The 16,947-nt window shown below is 53.7% G+C and overlaps 1 protein-coding gene across 6 annotated transcripts in view; it reads right to left on the reverse strand.

The window, feature by feature from the left end:
* The window catches only part of BMP6 (bone morphogenetic protein 6), a 156,242-nt gene continuing 139,295 nt past the window's right edge, over positions 1-16,947 (reverse strand). For 2 of the 6 annotated variants that reach the window (XM_086370888.1, XM_086370891.1), the window contains exons 3-7: positions 10,864-11,012; positions 10,064-10,261; positions 2,461-2,537; positions 1,582-1,692; positions 1-1,485 (exon numbers count right to left, since the gene is read on the reverse strand). In XM_086370888.1, coding sequence (XP_086227014.1) covers positions 1,336-1,485; positions 1,582-1,692; positions 2,461-2,537; positions 10,064-10,261; positions 10,864-11,012 — 685 coding nt within the window. In that variant the 3' untranslated portion in view covers positions 1-1,335. Of the gene's footprint in view, positions 1,486-1,581; positions 1,693-2,460; positions 2,541-8,108; positions 8,650-10,063; positions 10,262-10,863; positions 11,013-16,947 lie in introns of those variants that run through there. The other 4 variants (XM_086370887.1, XM_086370890.1, XM_086370889.1 and 1 more) reach the window with 2 other exon arrangements.

Genomic DNA, 16,947 nt, shown 5'->3' on the forward strand with positions numbered 1-16,947 from the left:
TGCCTTAAAGGAGATCTTTATTAATCATGTATGGTTCACAGATGTTCTTTTAAAAAAAAAAAAACCCAACTTTCTAGAGAAGCACAATCTTCATGAGTGGCTTCGGCTTTGCATTGAGTCTTGTTTTAAAAGAAAATCAAAGTGGTACAATTTGTTTACACTATGATACTTTCTAAATAAACTCTTTTTAAAAAAAGTCTGGTGTTCCCTTAAATGTTACAGCAAAACAGATATAAAATAGACAATAAATTATAGTTTCTATTTACAAAAAAGCTGTGAGTGCAGATATAGATCATAAATGTATTATTTAATCAGTTTAGTATGAATTGGTTTCCTAGTACATGATCGTGAACAAGACATCTTAAGAACATCCTCATCTTTGATCTGAGTCTCATTTTCAACAGGAGAAAACCATGATTTCGGTTCCCAACCCACACGCCTGTCCTAACCCCTTCCTCAGTCTAGATGACTTAGGAAGTCCTCAGCCCATCGCTTCTACTGGTCTAAACCCTTGATGCAGAACGCTATCCCATCAAAGAACTGCGTTACCAACACAGGAGAAGTGGCGGTCCTAATGTAAGTGAGCTTTTCAGAGAGCCATCCCCCACGGGAAGGGGTGCAGACGAGTCGCTCGGGTAAACGATGGCTTTAAAAAGGCTTCTCTTCTGTGGAGCCTCCCCCTCAAAGAGAGGGTCACTCACTCTCTGCTTTTGGTCCTAGCACAGAAAACAGCAAATGCTGGGGCGAGGAGAGGGGTAAAGGATGTAGTTTAACTAAAATAAGTGTATCTTCTCTCACCAACAAAATGCCCACATGACAGCAAGACTGAGACAAAAGGCACTTACTTGCAGGCCGCCCAGCTGAGACCCACGTTCCCAGGGCAAGATCGGAACAGAGGTGTATCCGACCCTTCCGTGATCTGCAAACTCTGAGAAGCTACTGAACCCGCTGATATTTGAGCCAAAGACGACTTTTACTTCAAGATTATTTTCCCTATTTACTCTCTAAAACCACAAGGATCTAAAGCAGTAACTGATTTTGGTGGGTTTGGGGAGGGTGCAGAGGGGAACCCCTCCAAGTTACATTTCTGCAGTCCCCAGACTTCAGACGCTCGAGTGCTGCTTCCTAGAGCCCGATGGCTACTCACAACGCTCACGGTGTGAGCAAGGGGCGGACGGGGTCCCTTCGGGTCTGCATCGGGCGGAAAGGCCAACGCCAGCCGAAGGTGGCCTCGGGGTCTCCTCCTGCGTCCCGGGGGCCTCTGTGGGCTTAAGGCGGACGTGATCCAGGAGTCCAGGCAGTGTGTGCACAGCGTCCCCAGCCATTCACCCCGAGTCAGTGGCACCCACACGCTCGTACGACCATGTTCCGGTACTTCTTCAGGATGACATTGGAGTTGTCGTCGAAGTAGAGCACCGAGATGGCGTTCAGTTTCGTGGGCGCGCAGCACGGTTTGGGGACGTACTCGGGGTTCATGAGGTGAACCTGTTCCAGAGACGAGAGGAGGGGGCGGCATTAGGGATGGCCCCCAGTCCTGGCTGACCCCCCGCCCCCCGTGGCGTGAAGCCGGCCAGTGCTCACCAGGGTCTGCACGATGGCATGGTTGGTAGCGTTCATGTGTGCGTTGAGAGGGAACGAACATTCTCCGTCACAGTAGTTGGCAGCGTAGCCCTTGGGGGCAATGATCCAGTCCTTAATTGAACACAAAAGGAAGCGACAAGGGGTCAGCACACGGGCCCCACACCCCCTGGGTGCTGAGGAACCCCATGAGAAGGCCTCGCTCACGTGGGGCAGCTAAGGAGACAGACACGGGGTCAAGGACGCGTGAGGGGCAGAGTGAGGTGCAGACCTGCTCAGTCTGACTCTGGAGCCCTGGTTCCCACAGCTGGGCCCACCTGCCCCGGCCTGCCTGCAGGCCTGCGGGTGGTCGGCTCCAGGAACCTGGACCAGAGGTGCCTCCTGGAGTCCAGGGTTCCCCTGTCCCCATAAGGCCACCTGCACACGAGAACCATCTCCAGTCACGTGGCACCTAGAATTTGCCTGAGCAGCGGCTTCAGGAAGGAGGCAGCACACGGGTGCCCTTCCAGTCTGGGTGAGCTGATAACTGTCAGATCAGTTTTTCCAGCCCTTTCTCGAAACGCAGTGCACACTGTTGAAATGCCCAAAGCAACGCAGGCCCTGGGGACTGAGAGAGAACGAGGGGAGAACTCTGGGCTGGCTGCGGATCTGCAGGGACTCGGAGGCCGTGCACCTGGGGGTCCCTGGAGAGGTGCAGGGGCAGGGGGCTTCAAGCACAAGTGGGCGGGCTGTCTCCCCTCCTCTCCAAGACCTAGGCAACTGAAAGGCTCCTAAGTACCTTCCCAGGAGGAACCTTCCCGACCCTGAAGTGCAAGGTCTCTGATGATGGCAGCCGCTGCCTTCAGGACGAGAGGAGGCCCTGAGACGGTCAGGAGCACTCACCTGCCACCCCAGGTCCTGGAAGCTCACGTAGAGCTCATGCTTCCGGCAGGCCGTCTTCAGCTCGCTGCTGTTGTAGTCTGCTGGGGATCAGAAGGCGCACCCATAACTCCCTCATTCCCTCCTTCACAGCCTCACCCGGACCCTTGGCCGCGGGCGAGCCCCCACTGGCCGCAGCCTGGGGCACCCAGAGCTCCGCAGGCTGCCAGCCGCTCGGGCGTCTGACACGCTGTTTCCCCTCTACCCCAGGGTCGGGCACACCGGCTCCCATCTCGACACGCCCGCACTGACCCGAGTGGACCTTTCAGCAACAGGGGCATGTTGTGACCCCCTGTTGGACCAAGAGGCCCCAGAGCGCTAACTCAGAGGACACGATTCACGTTCAAGACAAACACACTGGCAGGTTCCAATTCTAACGGGGACCATCCTGAAGCTGCTTGGAGCCTGTGAGGATGGCTTGGGGGGTCAGGAAGGGCCTCCTGAAGGGGGCGCCCTGGAGCCAGGAGGCCAGGAGTGGGGGGACACTGCTGTCCAGTCCCTTGACCGGGTCAGTGTCCCCCAGCCCCCACTAAGCCACCCCAGGAGAGCAGCGCCCGGCACATCAGCAGAAGCGTGCACACCTCTCTGGAGTCAGGCCCCGCTAGTCTGGTTTCTCACCCGACCCCCGCTCATCGAGGGCTGACAGAGCCGCTTCTGTGTGGCATGCCCTTCCCAAGAAACGAGGGGCCCCATCAGACGAGGCTTCTGTCCTCCAGCAGCTCGGGGAGCGGCAGGGGTGATGCGTGATGTGCCCAGCTCACTCCAGCACAAGACAGAATCTGGATGCTGTGCACGGGGTTGCTGGAGAGAAACCCCCTCGGGAGGTCAGAGAAGGCACAGTTACGAGGCAGAAGGGGAGAGAGCAGTCATGGAACGAGTGTGAGGACGCGTGAAGAGTGACCCAAACCGTGGACTCTCCTGTGCGATCACTCCAGCTCCAGGGGAGAGAGCAGTCATGGAACGAGTGTGAGGACGCGTGAAGAGTGACCCAAACCGTGGAATCTCCTGTGCGATCACTCCAGCTCCTCATGGGTCCCCAGAGAGCCCAGGATGGGGTCTGCTCCCCAGAAAGAACTCAGGCCAGCCTGACCTCTGGGGAAGGGGGATTGGAGATGGAGGCCAAGTCCTGAGACCCGCGTGATGGCTCTGGACATGGGGCTTGGGGGAGCCCGCAGGTGGGCAGGCACGTCCGCGTGTGGAGCGCGACCTGCCGGATCCCTGCGGGGGGGGCGGGGGGAGCCCCGTGTCCCAGGCTGCTCTTCTCAGAGGGGGAGCGAGGGGCTGTTCCTCCCCTGTGTCCCTTATAATCCAACTGGAATCCTGAGTGCAGCACCCCCCCAAGGCCCAGGAGTTGCTCCAGAGTATCATCAGACAGGGGAGGGGGCGCTGCAGGAAGCCCTGAATCCCTCCAGTAGACAGACCAGCGGGGGGCATCAGAAGCGAGCAGAGCCCCTGACCTCGTGGCACCTGTGCCCACCCCAGGCAGGGAGGTCAGGACGGAACGGGACTGGAGGACCCCTGGCTGGTGTCAGGATGCAGGCGGGGGAGTTTCTCGTCTTGCCGACTGGAACCGAGATGACGTGGGCGAGGGCTCCCGCCGACACTCCGCTCTGGCTGACCCACGGTCCCACCCCCGTTCTGGCTCTTTCTTCCCTGGGGCCAAAGGCTGGGAGATGCTCAGGAGAGCGGGGGTTGCAAAGAGATGGACACAGCTAAGCAACTAACCTTTTAAAAGGCATTGGGGATTTTGTCATTTTGACCTTAAATTCAAATTTTAGGGCCAGTAGCTTGGCTCCCAGATGTCTCGGTCAAGAGGTAGAGGCTTGTCCAGGGTTTTTTAAATGAAACCAGAACTTAATTCTCCACAGCTGTGGCGGACAAGTGTGGCATGAGTGATTGGAAAGTTGAATTGTTCCAAACTCCATATTCATAATACTTGACTCGCTTTTGCCATTAAGCCCCTTTAGGGTAAAAGTTGCCAAGGAATGAAGCTGACTAGAACTTGACCTTCTCCTCCATCCCTAGGGTTCACCCCTTATGAATGTGCTATTGGCCAGTAGGCTGAATAATCAGAGGCATAAACAGATGCTGCCAGACACTCAAATAATCCATCGAGTACTGCCATCTCCCAGGAGAGCACTGGGGGCCGGGGGCCTCTAGCTAGGGACTGGGGACAGAGGGACATGGAGCAGAGAGTCTCAGGGCTCAACCTTTAAGGGGTATCTCTGTCGTCAAGATCCTTAGCTCCCTATTCTCTTATTCATCAAGATAAAGGCTGAGAAGAGATCAGAGCCCCGATTAAATGGAGCTGTGTGAGACCTTGAAATCCTGCAGCCACAAACGAGTGGGATGGGCCTTCACCGCTGCCTCTCCTGCTAACCATCTCGCCGTAAACAAAATCGAGACACTGAAAATCAAGCTGCCCTCTCCCCGCCTGCCCCTCACCTCCCCAAACACTTTATGAGATTATCGACACCAGAAATCCTGCAGCGTCATGGCACAGGTCTGGGCTTCCCCTGGCAAGCCTCGGAAGCCCTGTGGATCATGGGGTACATGGGAGCCAGAGCCGCCTCTGGGAGAAGCTGGCGGATCCGGCCGAGGTGGGACAAGAGTGGTCAGACCGGTGCAGACGGAGGTGCCCGGGGAACAGCTGCTCTTTGTCCCTGACCTTGTCATTCTAGGCTGGAAGGGAGATGAGACCAGGGAACTGTTGCCTCTAAAAAACGTTTCCTCTGGGAGGACTAGCCTGAGCTCGGAGAACCTGGGCCGTGTGGACAGCATGCTCTGTGTGCCTGCTGTTCCAGTGTTTTCCTGGCCGAGCGTGGGGCCAGCAGCTGGCGTGGCCTGGGGTGGGGGAGGGGCACGACCAGCCCCCGACAGCCCCGGGTGGGGGGGCGGCAGAAGCCCTGGCTCCTCCCCTGGGCCCTGGTTTCTTAGGCGCCCTGCCTGTCTTTTCCCTCCTCTGTGTTTCTTCTCTCTCTTCCTCTTGGGGCTGGAAAGGCGGCAGGGGTGCCGCTGACCCCAGGGCTTGGGCTGGGCCGGGGCCGCCCAGACTCGGATGCCGCCGCCTCCCGGGGCTGCCCATCCCCGCCTGGGCGTGAGGAGGGCCCTGCCCTTCTCATCTAGGCCGCCCCGTGGACTGTAGCCCGCCAGGCTCCTCTGTCCATGGAATTTTCCAGGCAAGAATACTGGAATGGGTTGCCATGCCCTTCTCCAGGGAAATCTTCCTGACCCAGATATCGAACCCATGCCTCCTGCATTGGCAGGCAGGTTCTCTACTGTCTGAGCCACCAGGGTAGCTCAATACCTTTGAAGAACTATAAACAGCTACGTCACAGCCCTGACCCATGTCCATTCTACCCAAGCATCGTGTCCATAGTGGATGAGCCCACTCACCTCTGGCACATCCACCCATGGAAGCAAATAAGGAACTAGAGGGGACACCTGCCAAGAACTAAAAGGCTGAGCAAACACTGATCTGTGAGGAGGAGAGCCCCTAGTTTGTGGGCTGAAGTTCCCTGAAATCTACAGCAAAAGATGTGATAATTATAATAAAGTACCCGCATCGCTGCTTTGCAAGTGATGAGTTCTACTTACTTTTCTTAAGCTGGAAGCATACTGAATGGTCCCAACTGGAAAGTTCAAGAGGTAGAAGATATGAACTAGCAACAAGAAGGTCAGCAGTATATTTACATGTACCAGAGCCACCTCTCCTCCCAGGATCCCTAAAGATACATGTTTGGGTGGGCTGGAAAAAGACAGAAGGAGAATTTAAGAGATGCTCACAGGTAGCATCTGAATCAATGAAGAGCTCATTTTGGAGAGAGAGAGAGTCTTGTGAAGTTACTGGTTCATGACAGTCAGCAGGGCTGAGTGACGGCACCACGAACATGAAGGATGAAGGGGACCCAAAGTTAGCTAATCCGATTTGACATAATTGTTCCAAGTGGCAGAAAATGTTTTAAAACCATCTGCCAAAACATGGAGCAAGTCTCACCCGTGGTGTTGGCAGCCAGCTGCTAGACATGGCAGAAAATCTCAGACTCACCAGCTGAACTGAAATCGCATTAACTACTCCTGCCCCAAAGATGTCTAGGAAAGATCTTGAAAAATGAGCTAGAACAGAATCTAGAATCGCCACACAGAACCAACCCTCAAGGCCATTTGTTCACAACTCTTGTAATGGGTCGGTCAGGTGTCAGTCCCCCTGGAGACAAAATCATGGAACCGGAGAGAAAGATACTGTGGAAGAAGCAGGTAGAATGAGACCATCTAATGAGAGTTCTGGGAACCGTGGACAGGGTGGGCACCACAGGATCAGTGGCTGAGTCACTAGAATCCCCAGTGGGCTTGAAGCCCACTGGGGATTCTAGTGGTAAAACGTGTCAGAACGATGAATGATATGGTCCAGACGATACGCAAGCCCACTGGAGAAGTGCAAATCGGGGTAAGTGAAACCCATCCAGGGAGACTTGGGTCCAAACCCACTGTTCTGGTGCATGTGTTTGGAAAGTCCACTAGAAGGCCAAGGAGAGATGTGAGAGCAGATTTGGGGGAGGACGGGGAGAGGCAGACAGGCTCGCGGCCCTTCCTCGTTGAGGATTGGTCCTGCCGTCTCCAGATTTGGCAGCTCAGCTTTAAACACAGACGCATATTTCCCTGCCACGTTTCAGCTGGAGGACAGGCAGCTGGAGGACTGATGTGCTCACTCCTCTGCCCAGCAGCAGGACGGTGTCTGGTGGGCTACCCTGCTGGTCGTTTGAGTGGAGAAATGTTAATTCCCTAGGAGCACATCGTGGAAGACGGGGGCAGCAGGGGGCAACACTCTCTTCCTTCAACCTCCGGAAAGACTCACAAGGAGAAGTCCTGTCTGGACTCACACAGTCACACGCGACCACAGCGGTCTGTCTCAGCAGCATCTACAAAGTGCATAAAAACCCAGAAGCGCTTGGCCCCACAACAGCCCAGAAATAAACATGAACCGGCTGGTCTGTGCCCCTGGGCAGGAGATTGTCATCTTTCTGGAAATCCTTTCTCCAAGAGCAAGTGCCTCTGCACATCCATCCCCATTAATGGCAAGAATAAGTAAGGAGGAAAGAACCAGAGAGAGAGAGCAGGGGACTTCTTGGCGGTCCAGTGGTTAAGAACCCTCTTTGCAATGTAGGGGACGCGGGTTTGATCCCTGGATGGATAACTAAGCCCGTGAACCACAACGAAGATCCTGCATGCTGCAACTAAGACCTGACTCAGCCAAAAGATAAAGAAATATATGTTAAAAAAAAAAACCAAAAAGTAAAGCAATACTTCAGTGGGTCTAACCGGATCATTAATTGGACCATCTTGAGAGAGTCTTTGAAGATAGTGGGGGGTCGGGGGGAGGACTCTCCAGAGTAAGGGGTTTAAACCCCCTTTTGCGAGGGCAGAGGCGTTTGTTAGGAACTCTGCTTTCTTACCCCTGAAAAAGGCAGATACACTTGCCTCTTCTTACAAAGCAATCCACCTTTAATACTCATATTTAATTCAAACTCATCAAACTGGAAACAAAATGCTGAAAGGGACTTGGAAGAGAATAATTCAGTGATGCCACGGAAACCCAAATCAGAGATGACATGTTTTCTCAATTAGAAAAGAAATTTTATGTGTGTACTGGTGGGGGGAGGGGAGGTGGAATAAATCAAGTGAAATTTTCATTTAACAAAAGCAATCAGCATCCCAGAGCTGCCTTCGTGTCTGAGGTCCCAGCACCAAACTGACCGCAGCTCGTTAATGAACGGCCGCCATTGGCGGGCTGCGCCGCCATGCCCCGAGGAGAAGCCCGGGATGATTGCTGTTCCGAAGGCTTCCTTCACAGCGCATACAGGAAAGTCATCACTTCTTCTTTTTCTTTAAACCCTAGCCCTGACTGTTTCTAGCAGTAAACACAGGAACACCCATGCTGGGCGACGCTTCCAAGAAACAGCAAGAGGACAAGCGGCAAAATGTCACATCACGCTGGGTGGCGCCCCTTCTGGTTCCACATCCAAGTTACTGGGAACTGAAATGGCTGAGTCGGAATCCAGAGTGAAGACACTGCTTCCCACAGGAAAACTGGGTGCTTTGGAAAGTTCCACGAACTCTTTCCAGCCGCAGAAGATGACATTGTTTTAAAGCCACCTGGAAGAGTTAATGCATCTGCCTGACGTATTTTACATCCCTTTTAAGGAGCCTGACATACCTGCTAAGAACTTCCTATGGCTGGAGGCACCTCATCTTTGAGCCAGAGCGATGCTCCTCATTCAATCCCAGCAAAGCCACTGAGCATCAAGCGTGCCCACCAACCGCTGGGTAAACCGAAGCCAAACTGGATCAGGTTCGTCCTGAGTCACAAAGCAGGGCTTCCCAGGGTGGCAGTGTGAAAGCACCGGTGCTGCCGATGCAGGGAACGAGAGAGATGCGGGTTCAGTCCCTGGGCCAGGGAGATTCCCCTGGCACGGCAACACACTCCTGTATTCTTGCCTGGAGAATCCCATGGACAGCGGAGCCTGGCAGGCTACAGTCCACACGGTTGGAAAGAGTCGGACATGACTTGGCACATGCACACACGCTAAGTTACAGAGCGCTGATAAGGAAAGCAAGATCTCTGACTACAAATCCCAAAGTGAACCCTCAACTTGGTGCCTGATTTCCGGGCTAGTTAAAGGGAAAGGAAGCCTGGAACCTGTAAGCACCCAGCAAGATGCACCTTGTTTTGAATTCAACACTGACCAGCTCTGTGCTGCCTATCAGCGCCTGCATGCCCTGCCTCCTGTTCTGAAGACTGGCTCTGCATGGGAGGGAGCCTGTCTGCAGGACTGCTGAACTGACACTCTGGCAGAGAGGGCTGTTTCCTCTCTCTTGCCCTTTGAACCTGCCCATTCAGGGCAGGCGGTGGGGGGTGGGGGCGGGGCCGCACCCCACCCGCTAGCTCCAGGCTCTGCTGAAGCTACTGCAGAAGAGGCGCTCTCACCCTGAAGCTGAGGTTGCCTTTCTCAGCACATGTCGAGCTAGGCTTTCTGAGACCACCACCAACAAAGGAAAAAGGAAAGGGGATTCCTACTATCTGCTGAGCCCATGGGTCTCACCACATCTCAAGGCAGAACACCGAACTGCCCAGTTGAATGAAAACCAATGAAACCCATCAGAGACGGGTGCTGGAACTGACTTGCCATCACTCCCAGCCAAGAGCACTGACCGACACGAGCCCGCCTTCTACAAAGGCATGAAGTCTGTCTGTCACCACTTCCCGGGCATAATGCAATTTGGAGAAAATGCAGTCATTCCCTGGATCTTTATGGGAATGAAGAAGAGCTGGGAGAAATCTGATCAGACAGAAGGATGCTTTTCTGGGACAGCAGACACTGAGGCTGTCTCAACCTGCAGACAATCTTGGGGTCACAAAGGCTCCCCTCTGACGGCCTAGGCGTCCGTCCAGATAATCCAGGGCACCTACAGCTGCACGTGGGCCTGCAGAGCTGGGCAGCGCCTGCAAGCCTCGGCAGGTCCTGTGTCCTCACAGACACCCCGGGGCCCACAGGCGTCCCTGACCCACCTGAAGCGCTGGAGGCCCGCGACACGTCCTGGGCCGGGGTGGAGCGGTTCCGGGCCTGCTGCCGGCGCCGCCCGGGGGCCGACCGGGCACTGCGCACGTGGACCTCACTGGCCTTGAAGAAGGCCACCATGAAGGGCTGCTTGTCGTAGGGGCCGTCCCTGCCCACCAGGCCCGCGGCCCCAGGGCTGATGCTGAGCCCTGTAGGCAAATACGGAAGCGCACCTCTGAGATGTGGCACCGAGCCTGGTGTCCACCTGCAGGGCACGCCCAAGCCTCCCGGGTGCCCTCAGAGAGGAGGAGCCCACGTGCGGGTAGACACGGGGCACCCTGAGCCCTACCCCCTCCTCCTGCCAAGGTCCCGGGAGGCAGGGCAAGGGGTGGTGGGGCCCCCAGTTCCCCTGTTCCTTCTGCTATCTTCTGTTCACACCCATCTTCCCCATCTTACGTCTCCCACCCAGGAAGGTGACTTCATGGGCTGACTGGGTCCGGCCCGAGGGGACTGGGACCTGCCAAGCTCTGACACTGCAGGAGCGGGTGCAGGAAGGGCCCCCACAAACCTACTCAACGTCAGCACCTAGAGCTCACCCCGGCCTTCCTCTTTAACTCAGCACCCAGCTCCTACCCCTCTCTGAGGCTCCCGGACCATCTAACTGTCCCTGAGTCCTTGCCAGGAGGCCCTGGGGCAGGACTCTGCTTGTCCACCAAGGCTCCAGGAGGTCGGGAAACGGGGGGCCCGCCTGGGGACCACGGCTGCCCACACCTGCCGCCAAGGAGGCAAAGGCCCGAGTCCCTGAACTCACCATCGCGCGTGACCACGCTCAGCTGCAGCCCCATGTTGTGCTGCGGAGTCAGGACCCACAGGTTGCTGGTGGCCGTGATGTCGAACTCCAGCCAGCCCGCCTCTGAGGCCCACACAGCACGCGTGCCCAGCAGAAACAGGTCCGAGTCTCTGGAAGAGAGAGGAGACAGAGGGTGAGGGCACAGGGCCCCGGCTCAGCCCGCGGTCCTGCCAGGCGTCAGAATGCAGGCAGGACGGTGGCCCGTGCCCGGCGCCATCAAAGGGAGTGCACATGAGCTGGGGTGCCACACCGGCTTCCTCCTGACACGGGAGGGCCCTTCACGTCCGCGGGAGCCTCACAACTGCTCGTGCCAGAGGTTTTTAGATTTAAGAAAAAATAAATAAGTAAACGGGCCTGTGGTTGTTCACTTTATGGCTAATGAACTCTAAAAAGAAAATGGAGGGGTGGGGGGCCGAGAAGAAAACGATGAAAAAAATACTAAAATCAGGATTAGTAAAGATGAGCATTTACTAAGCTTTGATTTTTTTTTTTTAATGAGGGTCCAACAATCCTCACATGTTCTTAGTTCCTGTGGAAGGGGAAACCAGGGTTCACATGCTATTTCTGAGCATCAATACTTTTCTTTTAATCAACACCTTTGCACACGGCCTGCGGTTAAGAGCCGAGTCCTTGCTCGTGTGGACTGCAGAATGGAGTCGGTGTCGGCCCCACCGTGAGCCGCCTGGGCTCCTGTGAGGCAAACTCAATGAGCCCATTCCTTCCACTGGACTCCACAGGGCTGTTCTTATATTTACATACACATTTCTTGTCTTTTCTTTTTTACAGTTTCCAGCTAACACAACCCACGGGATCATGGACAGACAGGGTGAGGGACCCATATGCTGTGACAAAGCGGTGTGAGGGACGGTCACCTCGGGGTATCACAGGGACACCCATCTGAGTTGACGCCCCGGGGTCACGGGCAGAGAGTGGCCTGGAATCCCTGTGACAGGGAGGGAGAGGTTTCCACCCTCCCTGGGAAGACGCAGACCCCCTGGTGCTGGAAACATTCTGTGTGGAGAGCTTACAGGACAGAAACATGACTAGAATTCAGTACTAAACTTAAAATGAGCATCATAATACGAACAGCATACATTTAAATCCATTACAAAGTGCCTGCATCTGCTCGGCTTGGGCCATCCTGCAAAGCAGGCAGAGGATCATTACCCCCATTTTACAGGACACTGCGACTCAGACATGAGTTCACAGACACGTCATGGTCAAGGCCAGAAGCCAGTGGATCCTGAGATTTCCACAAGGGCCTTCCCGCCTTTTGAGATCATGATGAAAGACAACCCGCGACAAAGGAACAAAATGTATCTCTAGTCCATCCAATGGTCTGGAGGCCAGCGAAACCTCTGAGTGAAAAGTCTTAGACTTCTCAGAGGAGAAACAATTTTTCCTGTTTACCCCGCTCAGAGCTGGAAGGCAACACTATTGTCATCTTTTCTGAGCTCGGAGCAGTAGGTGTGGCTACGCAGCGTTTACTCAGCTGGTGGACAGGGTCTGCGGGGGGCACGCCCGGCCTGCCATCTATAAAGCTCCCCCCTCAACGCGTGTGTCACAGCCCCTGCTGACAAATTACCCCCCACCCCCGTCACTGAGGCGACTGTGGGCGGACAGACGGGGGTGTTCATGGAAAACAGCAAGAGGGGACACAAGTCCACAGCTTTGAAGTGAAGATGTGAAGACATCAGTTCTGTTCTGGAAGGTAGGAAAAGACTCTCATCCAGAAATAACAGAACCAGGAACAGCAATGTGGGGACAGTCTGGTCCTGAAAGAAGCACCAGACACGTTCTTATCAGAGGAGCAGTTCTAGAATGAGGATGTGGTGGGGATGTCAGCGCCCACAGGGTGCCATGGCTGAGGGGCACTGGTCACTAGGGCGTCAATGGGGCAACTGGCTCATGTTCTTAGGACTTGTAACAAGGATGCAGAGAAATACAGCCCAAGATACGAGTGTGACACGGCTGGTAGAAAGAGCTCAGTTCAGTACAGTGGCTCAGTCGTGTCCGACTCTTTGCGACCCATGGACTGCAGCACACCAGGCCTCCCTGTCCATCACCAACTCCCAGAGCTTGCTCAAACTCATGTCCATTGGGTTAGTGATGCCATCCAACCATCTCATCCTCTGTCATCCCCTTCTCCTCCTGCCTTCAATCTTTCCCAACATCAGGGTCTTTTCCAATGAGTCAGTTCTTCACATCAGGTGGCCAAAGGATTGGAGTTTCAGCTTCAGTCCTTCCAATGAACAGTCAGGACTGATTTCCTTTAGGATGGACTAGTTGGATCTCCTTGCAGTCCCAGGGACTCTCAAGAGTCTTCTCCAACACCACAGTTCAAAAGCATCAATTCTTTGGCACTCAGCTTTCTTTATGGTCCAACTCTAACATCCATACATGACTATTGGGAAAACCATAGCTTTGACTAGATGGACCTTTGTTGGGAAAGTAATGTCTCTGCTTTTTAATAAGCTATCTAGGTTGAGCTAGAATGAGCTTTTATATTTCAAAAGTAGGGCTCAGGACAAAGGAATGGGGGAGTCTGTCAGCTGAGAAAGTGGGAGATGGGACAGAAGGCCATCATCCAAAAATGGGGCAGAGACAGCAGAGGACAGGAAGAAGAGGGGGTGTGGTTTAAGGAGGGCAGAGGAGGCACACGAAACCATGACAGGGAAGAAATGGAGTCCACAGGTGGGTGGGGCTTGGTGGACACGGGAGCCTGTGTTGTAACCTGACGCTGCTCCAGGTCACCCAGGGGCCCCCCACGTACCCCCCCCAGGACCTGGCAGGGCTTCAGGGCCGCGCCTCGCTGACTGTCCGGTGAAGACAAGGCTGGTTCTCGCCGATTAGAAGACCAGGGGGTCCACACACACGTGGGCTGCAGCTGAGCTCCGGGGCTCAGGGCACGGAGGCCAAATCAAAAACAGCCACTCAAACAAGGGTGCTCAGGTCCCTGGGAGCAGGGGTGATGGAGCGCAGGGACTTAAAGTAACCGGGCTCAGGGCCTCCCCAGCGGTCCAGGGGTTAAGACTTCAGCTTCCAGTACAGGGGGTGTGGGTTCAAACCCTGGTCGGGGAGCTGGGATCCCACAGGCGTCATGGCCAAAAAACCAAAACATAAAACCAAAACAAATTCAATAAAGACTTTACAAACTGGCCCACATAAAAAAATAATAATAATAATAACTGGGCTATCGGCCTGGTGGAGCAGCAAATACCTCCCGGGCTCCCAGCACTCGGGCGCCGGCCAAGCGCTCCCGCCGACCCGAAGAGGATGGGGAGGCCGGTCCCATCATGGCTCCCTTCCGGAGCTGGCGGCGCGCAGCCCGCAGAGGGGGTGTGTGTGATGGCCACACGGGGTTCAGGGGGGTGACCAGAGCTTGAAGCTGGAGCCCCAGCTCTCAGCCACCACACATCCAAAAAGCGGAGTCAAGAAAAGCATAGGACAGATGACGTGTGATGTCACTTATCTGTGGAATCTTGAAAAAAAAAAAAAAAGATGATACAAATGAACTTAATTACAAAACTAGAAACAGACTCACAGAGAACGATCTTATGGTTACTGGAGGGGCAAGTAGGGGAGGGGTGCATTGGGAATTGGGGATTAACAGATACACACGACTGTACATAAAATAAACAAGGACCTACTGTATAGCATGGGGAACTATATTCACCTATCATGTAATAAATAAACTATCGTGGAAAAGAATCTGAAAAAGAATATATATATAAAAATATATGAATCACTTTGCCATACACCTGAAACTAACACAATATTATAAATCAACTCTACTTTAATACAAAGATTTTTTTCTAATGCATAGAGCAGAGGTAAGTAAACACCCAGCAAGGGCTTGGAATAAAGTCAGAGATCCAAACCCACTGCCCATCAGTGCCAGTGGAGGCTGGATACAGAAGTCAGGTTTCAGATGCTTGGGGCTGGCAGAGGAGAGCAGTCAGGGGTGACTCTGCATGTCAGGGCAGGAGGAGGAAGGTCGAGATGCCTCACACCCACGGCTGGGATGCCAGCAGCCTCCCCGGCTTCTCCCCTCTCCCCTTCCGAGCACAACGCCCTCCGTCTAGATACAGCCATCACTGACACACGTCCAGTGAGGCAGAGGGCCTTTCACAAGAATGAGCCTCTGAGGGGGGACCCCGCTGGGTCAACGCTGCTCGTGACTCAGGTGAGTAAGAGACACTATTTGTGGCAAGTCACCAAAATGGCCCTGGTCTGCCCACAGCTGTTTACCTTTCTTCAATGACACGTGACCTTCTCAGTCTACGGACTCTGTCAAAGGGTCGCCTCACACAAGACGCACCCGGTTCTGTGACGTGAGCAGCAGGGCTGCCCCTGTAAACCACTCCAGGGGCGTCGAGGCCTTCTTTATGCAAGAAGAGCATAAAGTGCAATTTTCAAACAGAATGGGAGCCAAAAATCATTTGAGAAAATGAGAGAGTAAGGCAAGGGTTTTTACTTTTTTCTTATGTGATGTATTGTACATACAGGATCACATCTAAACTTTTACCAACTAAAAAGGTAGAAAAGAAAGAGAATATTTGAAAACAGAGTACTAGAAATCAGAGTAAACTGCTACACACTGATTCAAGTAACAAGGCTGAATGGACATTACTGTATACACTATATATTACATAATAATATTGTATACATTATATATCACATATATAATAAAGTTCATCACCTGTTACTTGAATTATACACATTATGTATTGCAGGAGTTCCCTAGTATTATTATTCCCAGACAATAAAGAATCTGCCTGCAATGCAGGAGACCTGAGTTCAATCCCTGGGTCAGAAAGATGCTCTGGAGAAGGGAATGGCAACCCACTCCAGGATTCTTGCTTGAGAAATCCCATGGACAGAGGAGCCTGGTGGGCTACAGTCCATGGGGTCACAAAGAATCAGACATGACTGAGCAACTCACACTTTCTTTCATACTATGTATGCAATATTATATACACTACATACTGTACTAGTGAAAGTCACACAGTCGTGTCCAACTCTCTGCAGTCATGTGGACTATAGCCCACCATGCTCCTCTGTCCATGGAATTCTCCAGGCAAGAATACTGGAGTGGGTTGCCATTCCCCTCTACAGGGGATCTTCCCAACCCAGGGACTGAACCAGACTCTTTACTGTCTGAGCCACCAGGGAAGCCCTCATACTATGTTATATGTACTATATTGTATATATTGGGCTTCTCTGGCAGCTCAGCTGGTAAAGAATCTGCCTGCAATGCAGGAGACCCCGGTTTGATTCCTGGGTCAAGAAGATCCCCTGGAGAAGGGAATGGCAACCCACTCCAGTATTCTTAGGCTTCCCTGGTGACTCAGATGGTAAAGAATCCACGTGCAATGAGGGAGACCTGGGTTCGATCCCTGGGTTGGGAAGATTTCCCTGGAGGAAGGCATAGCAACCCACTCCAATATTCTTGTCTGGAGAATCCCCATGGACAGAGAAGCCTGGCGGGCTACAGTCCATGGGGTCGCAGAGAGTTGGACACGACCGAGCAACTGAACATAGCATATACTATGTTATATAATCAGCCAGGCTCCCACTGACTTTATGGCAGTTGAATTTACCCAGTTTTCACTTCTAGGATGAGCATGGCATAAAGAGAAGTTTCAAACATCAAAGGCACCAATTCGGTAAGGTATATTTCATCCTCGACAAACCAACACAAATCCCTTTGAATCCGGATAGTAACACAGCTCTGCCCTTACACGCTGTTCACCACGGGACAGCTCTTACATGTGTTAGCTCCTCACAACTGCCCAAGAGTATTCACACCATCACAGGCGAACACAGCGGGGAACGGAGGCGCACGCGGTCACGCGGCTTGCTCACAGGCACTCCGCCGGCACGAGCACAGCGGGGATGTGGACCCAGGCAACCTGGCCCTGAGCCATCACCACGGAGGTTCCCAAGGCCAGTGGGCACCAGACGCCCCTGGAGGCCGTGCTCACACACAGACTCTCAGAGTTTTGGCGGCAGGGCCTGTGAGCTTGCATCCCCATCAGATTC

Source organism: Bos grunniens, chromosome 23, assembly GCF_055505025.1.
Source record: "Bos grunniens cultivar Pamir isolate PY7600 chromosome 23, Bosgru_T2T1.0, whole genome shotgun sequence".
Classification (NCBI taxonomy): domain Eukaryota; kingdom Metazoa; phylum Chordata; class Mammalia; order Artiodactyla; family Bovidae; genus Bos; species Bos grunniens.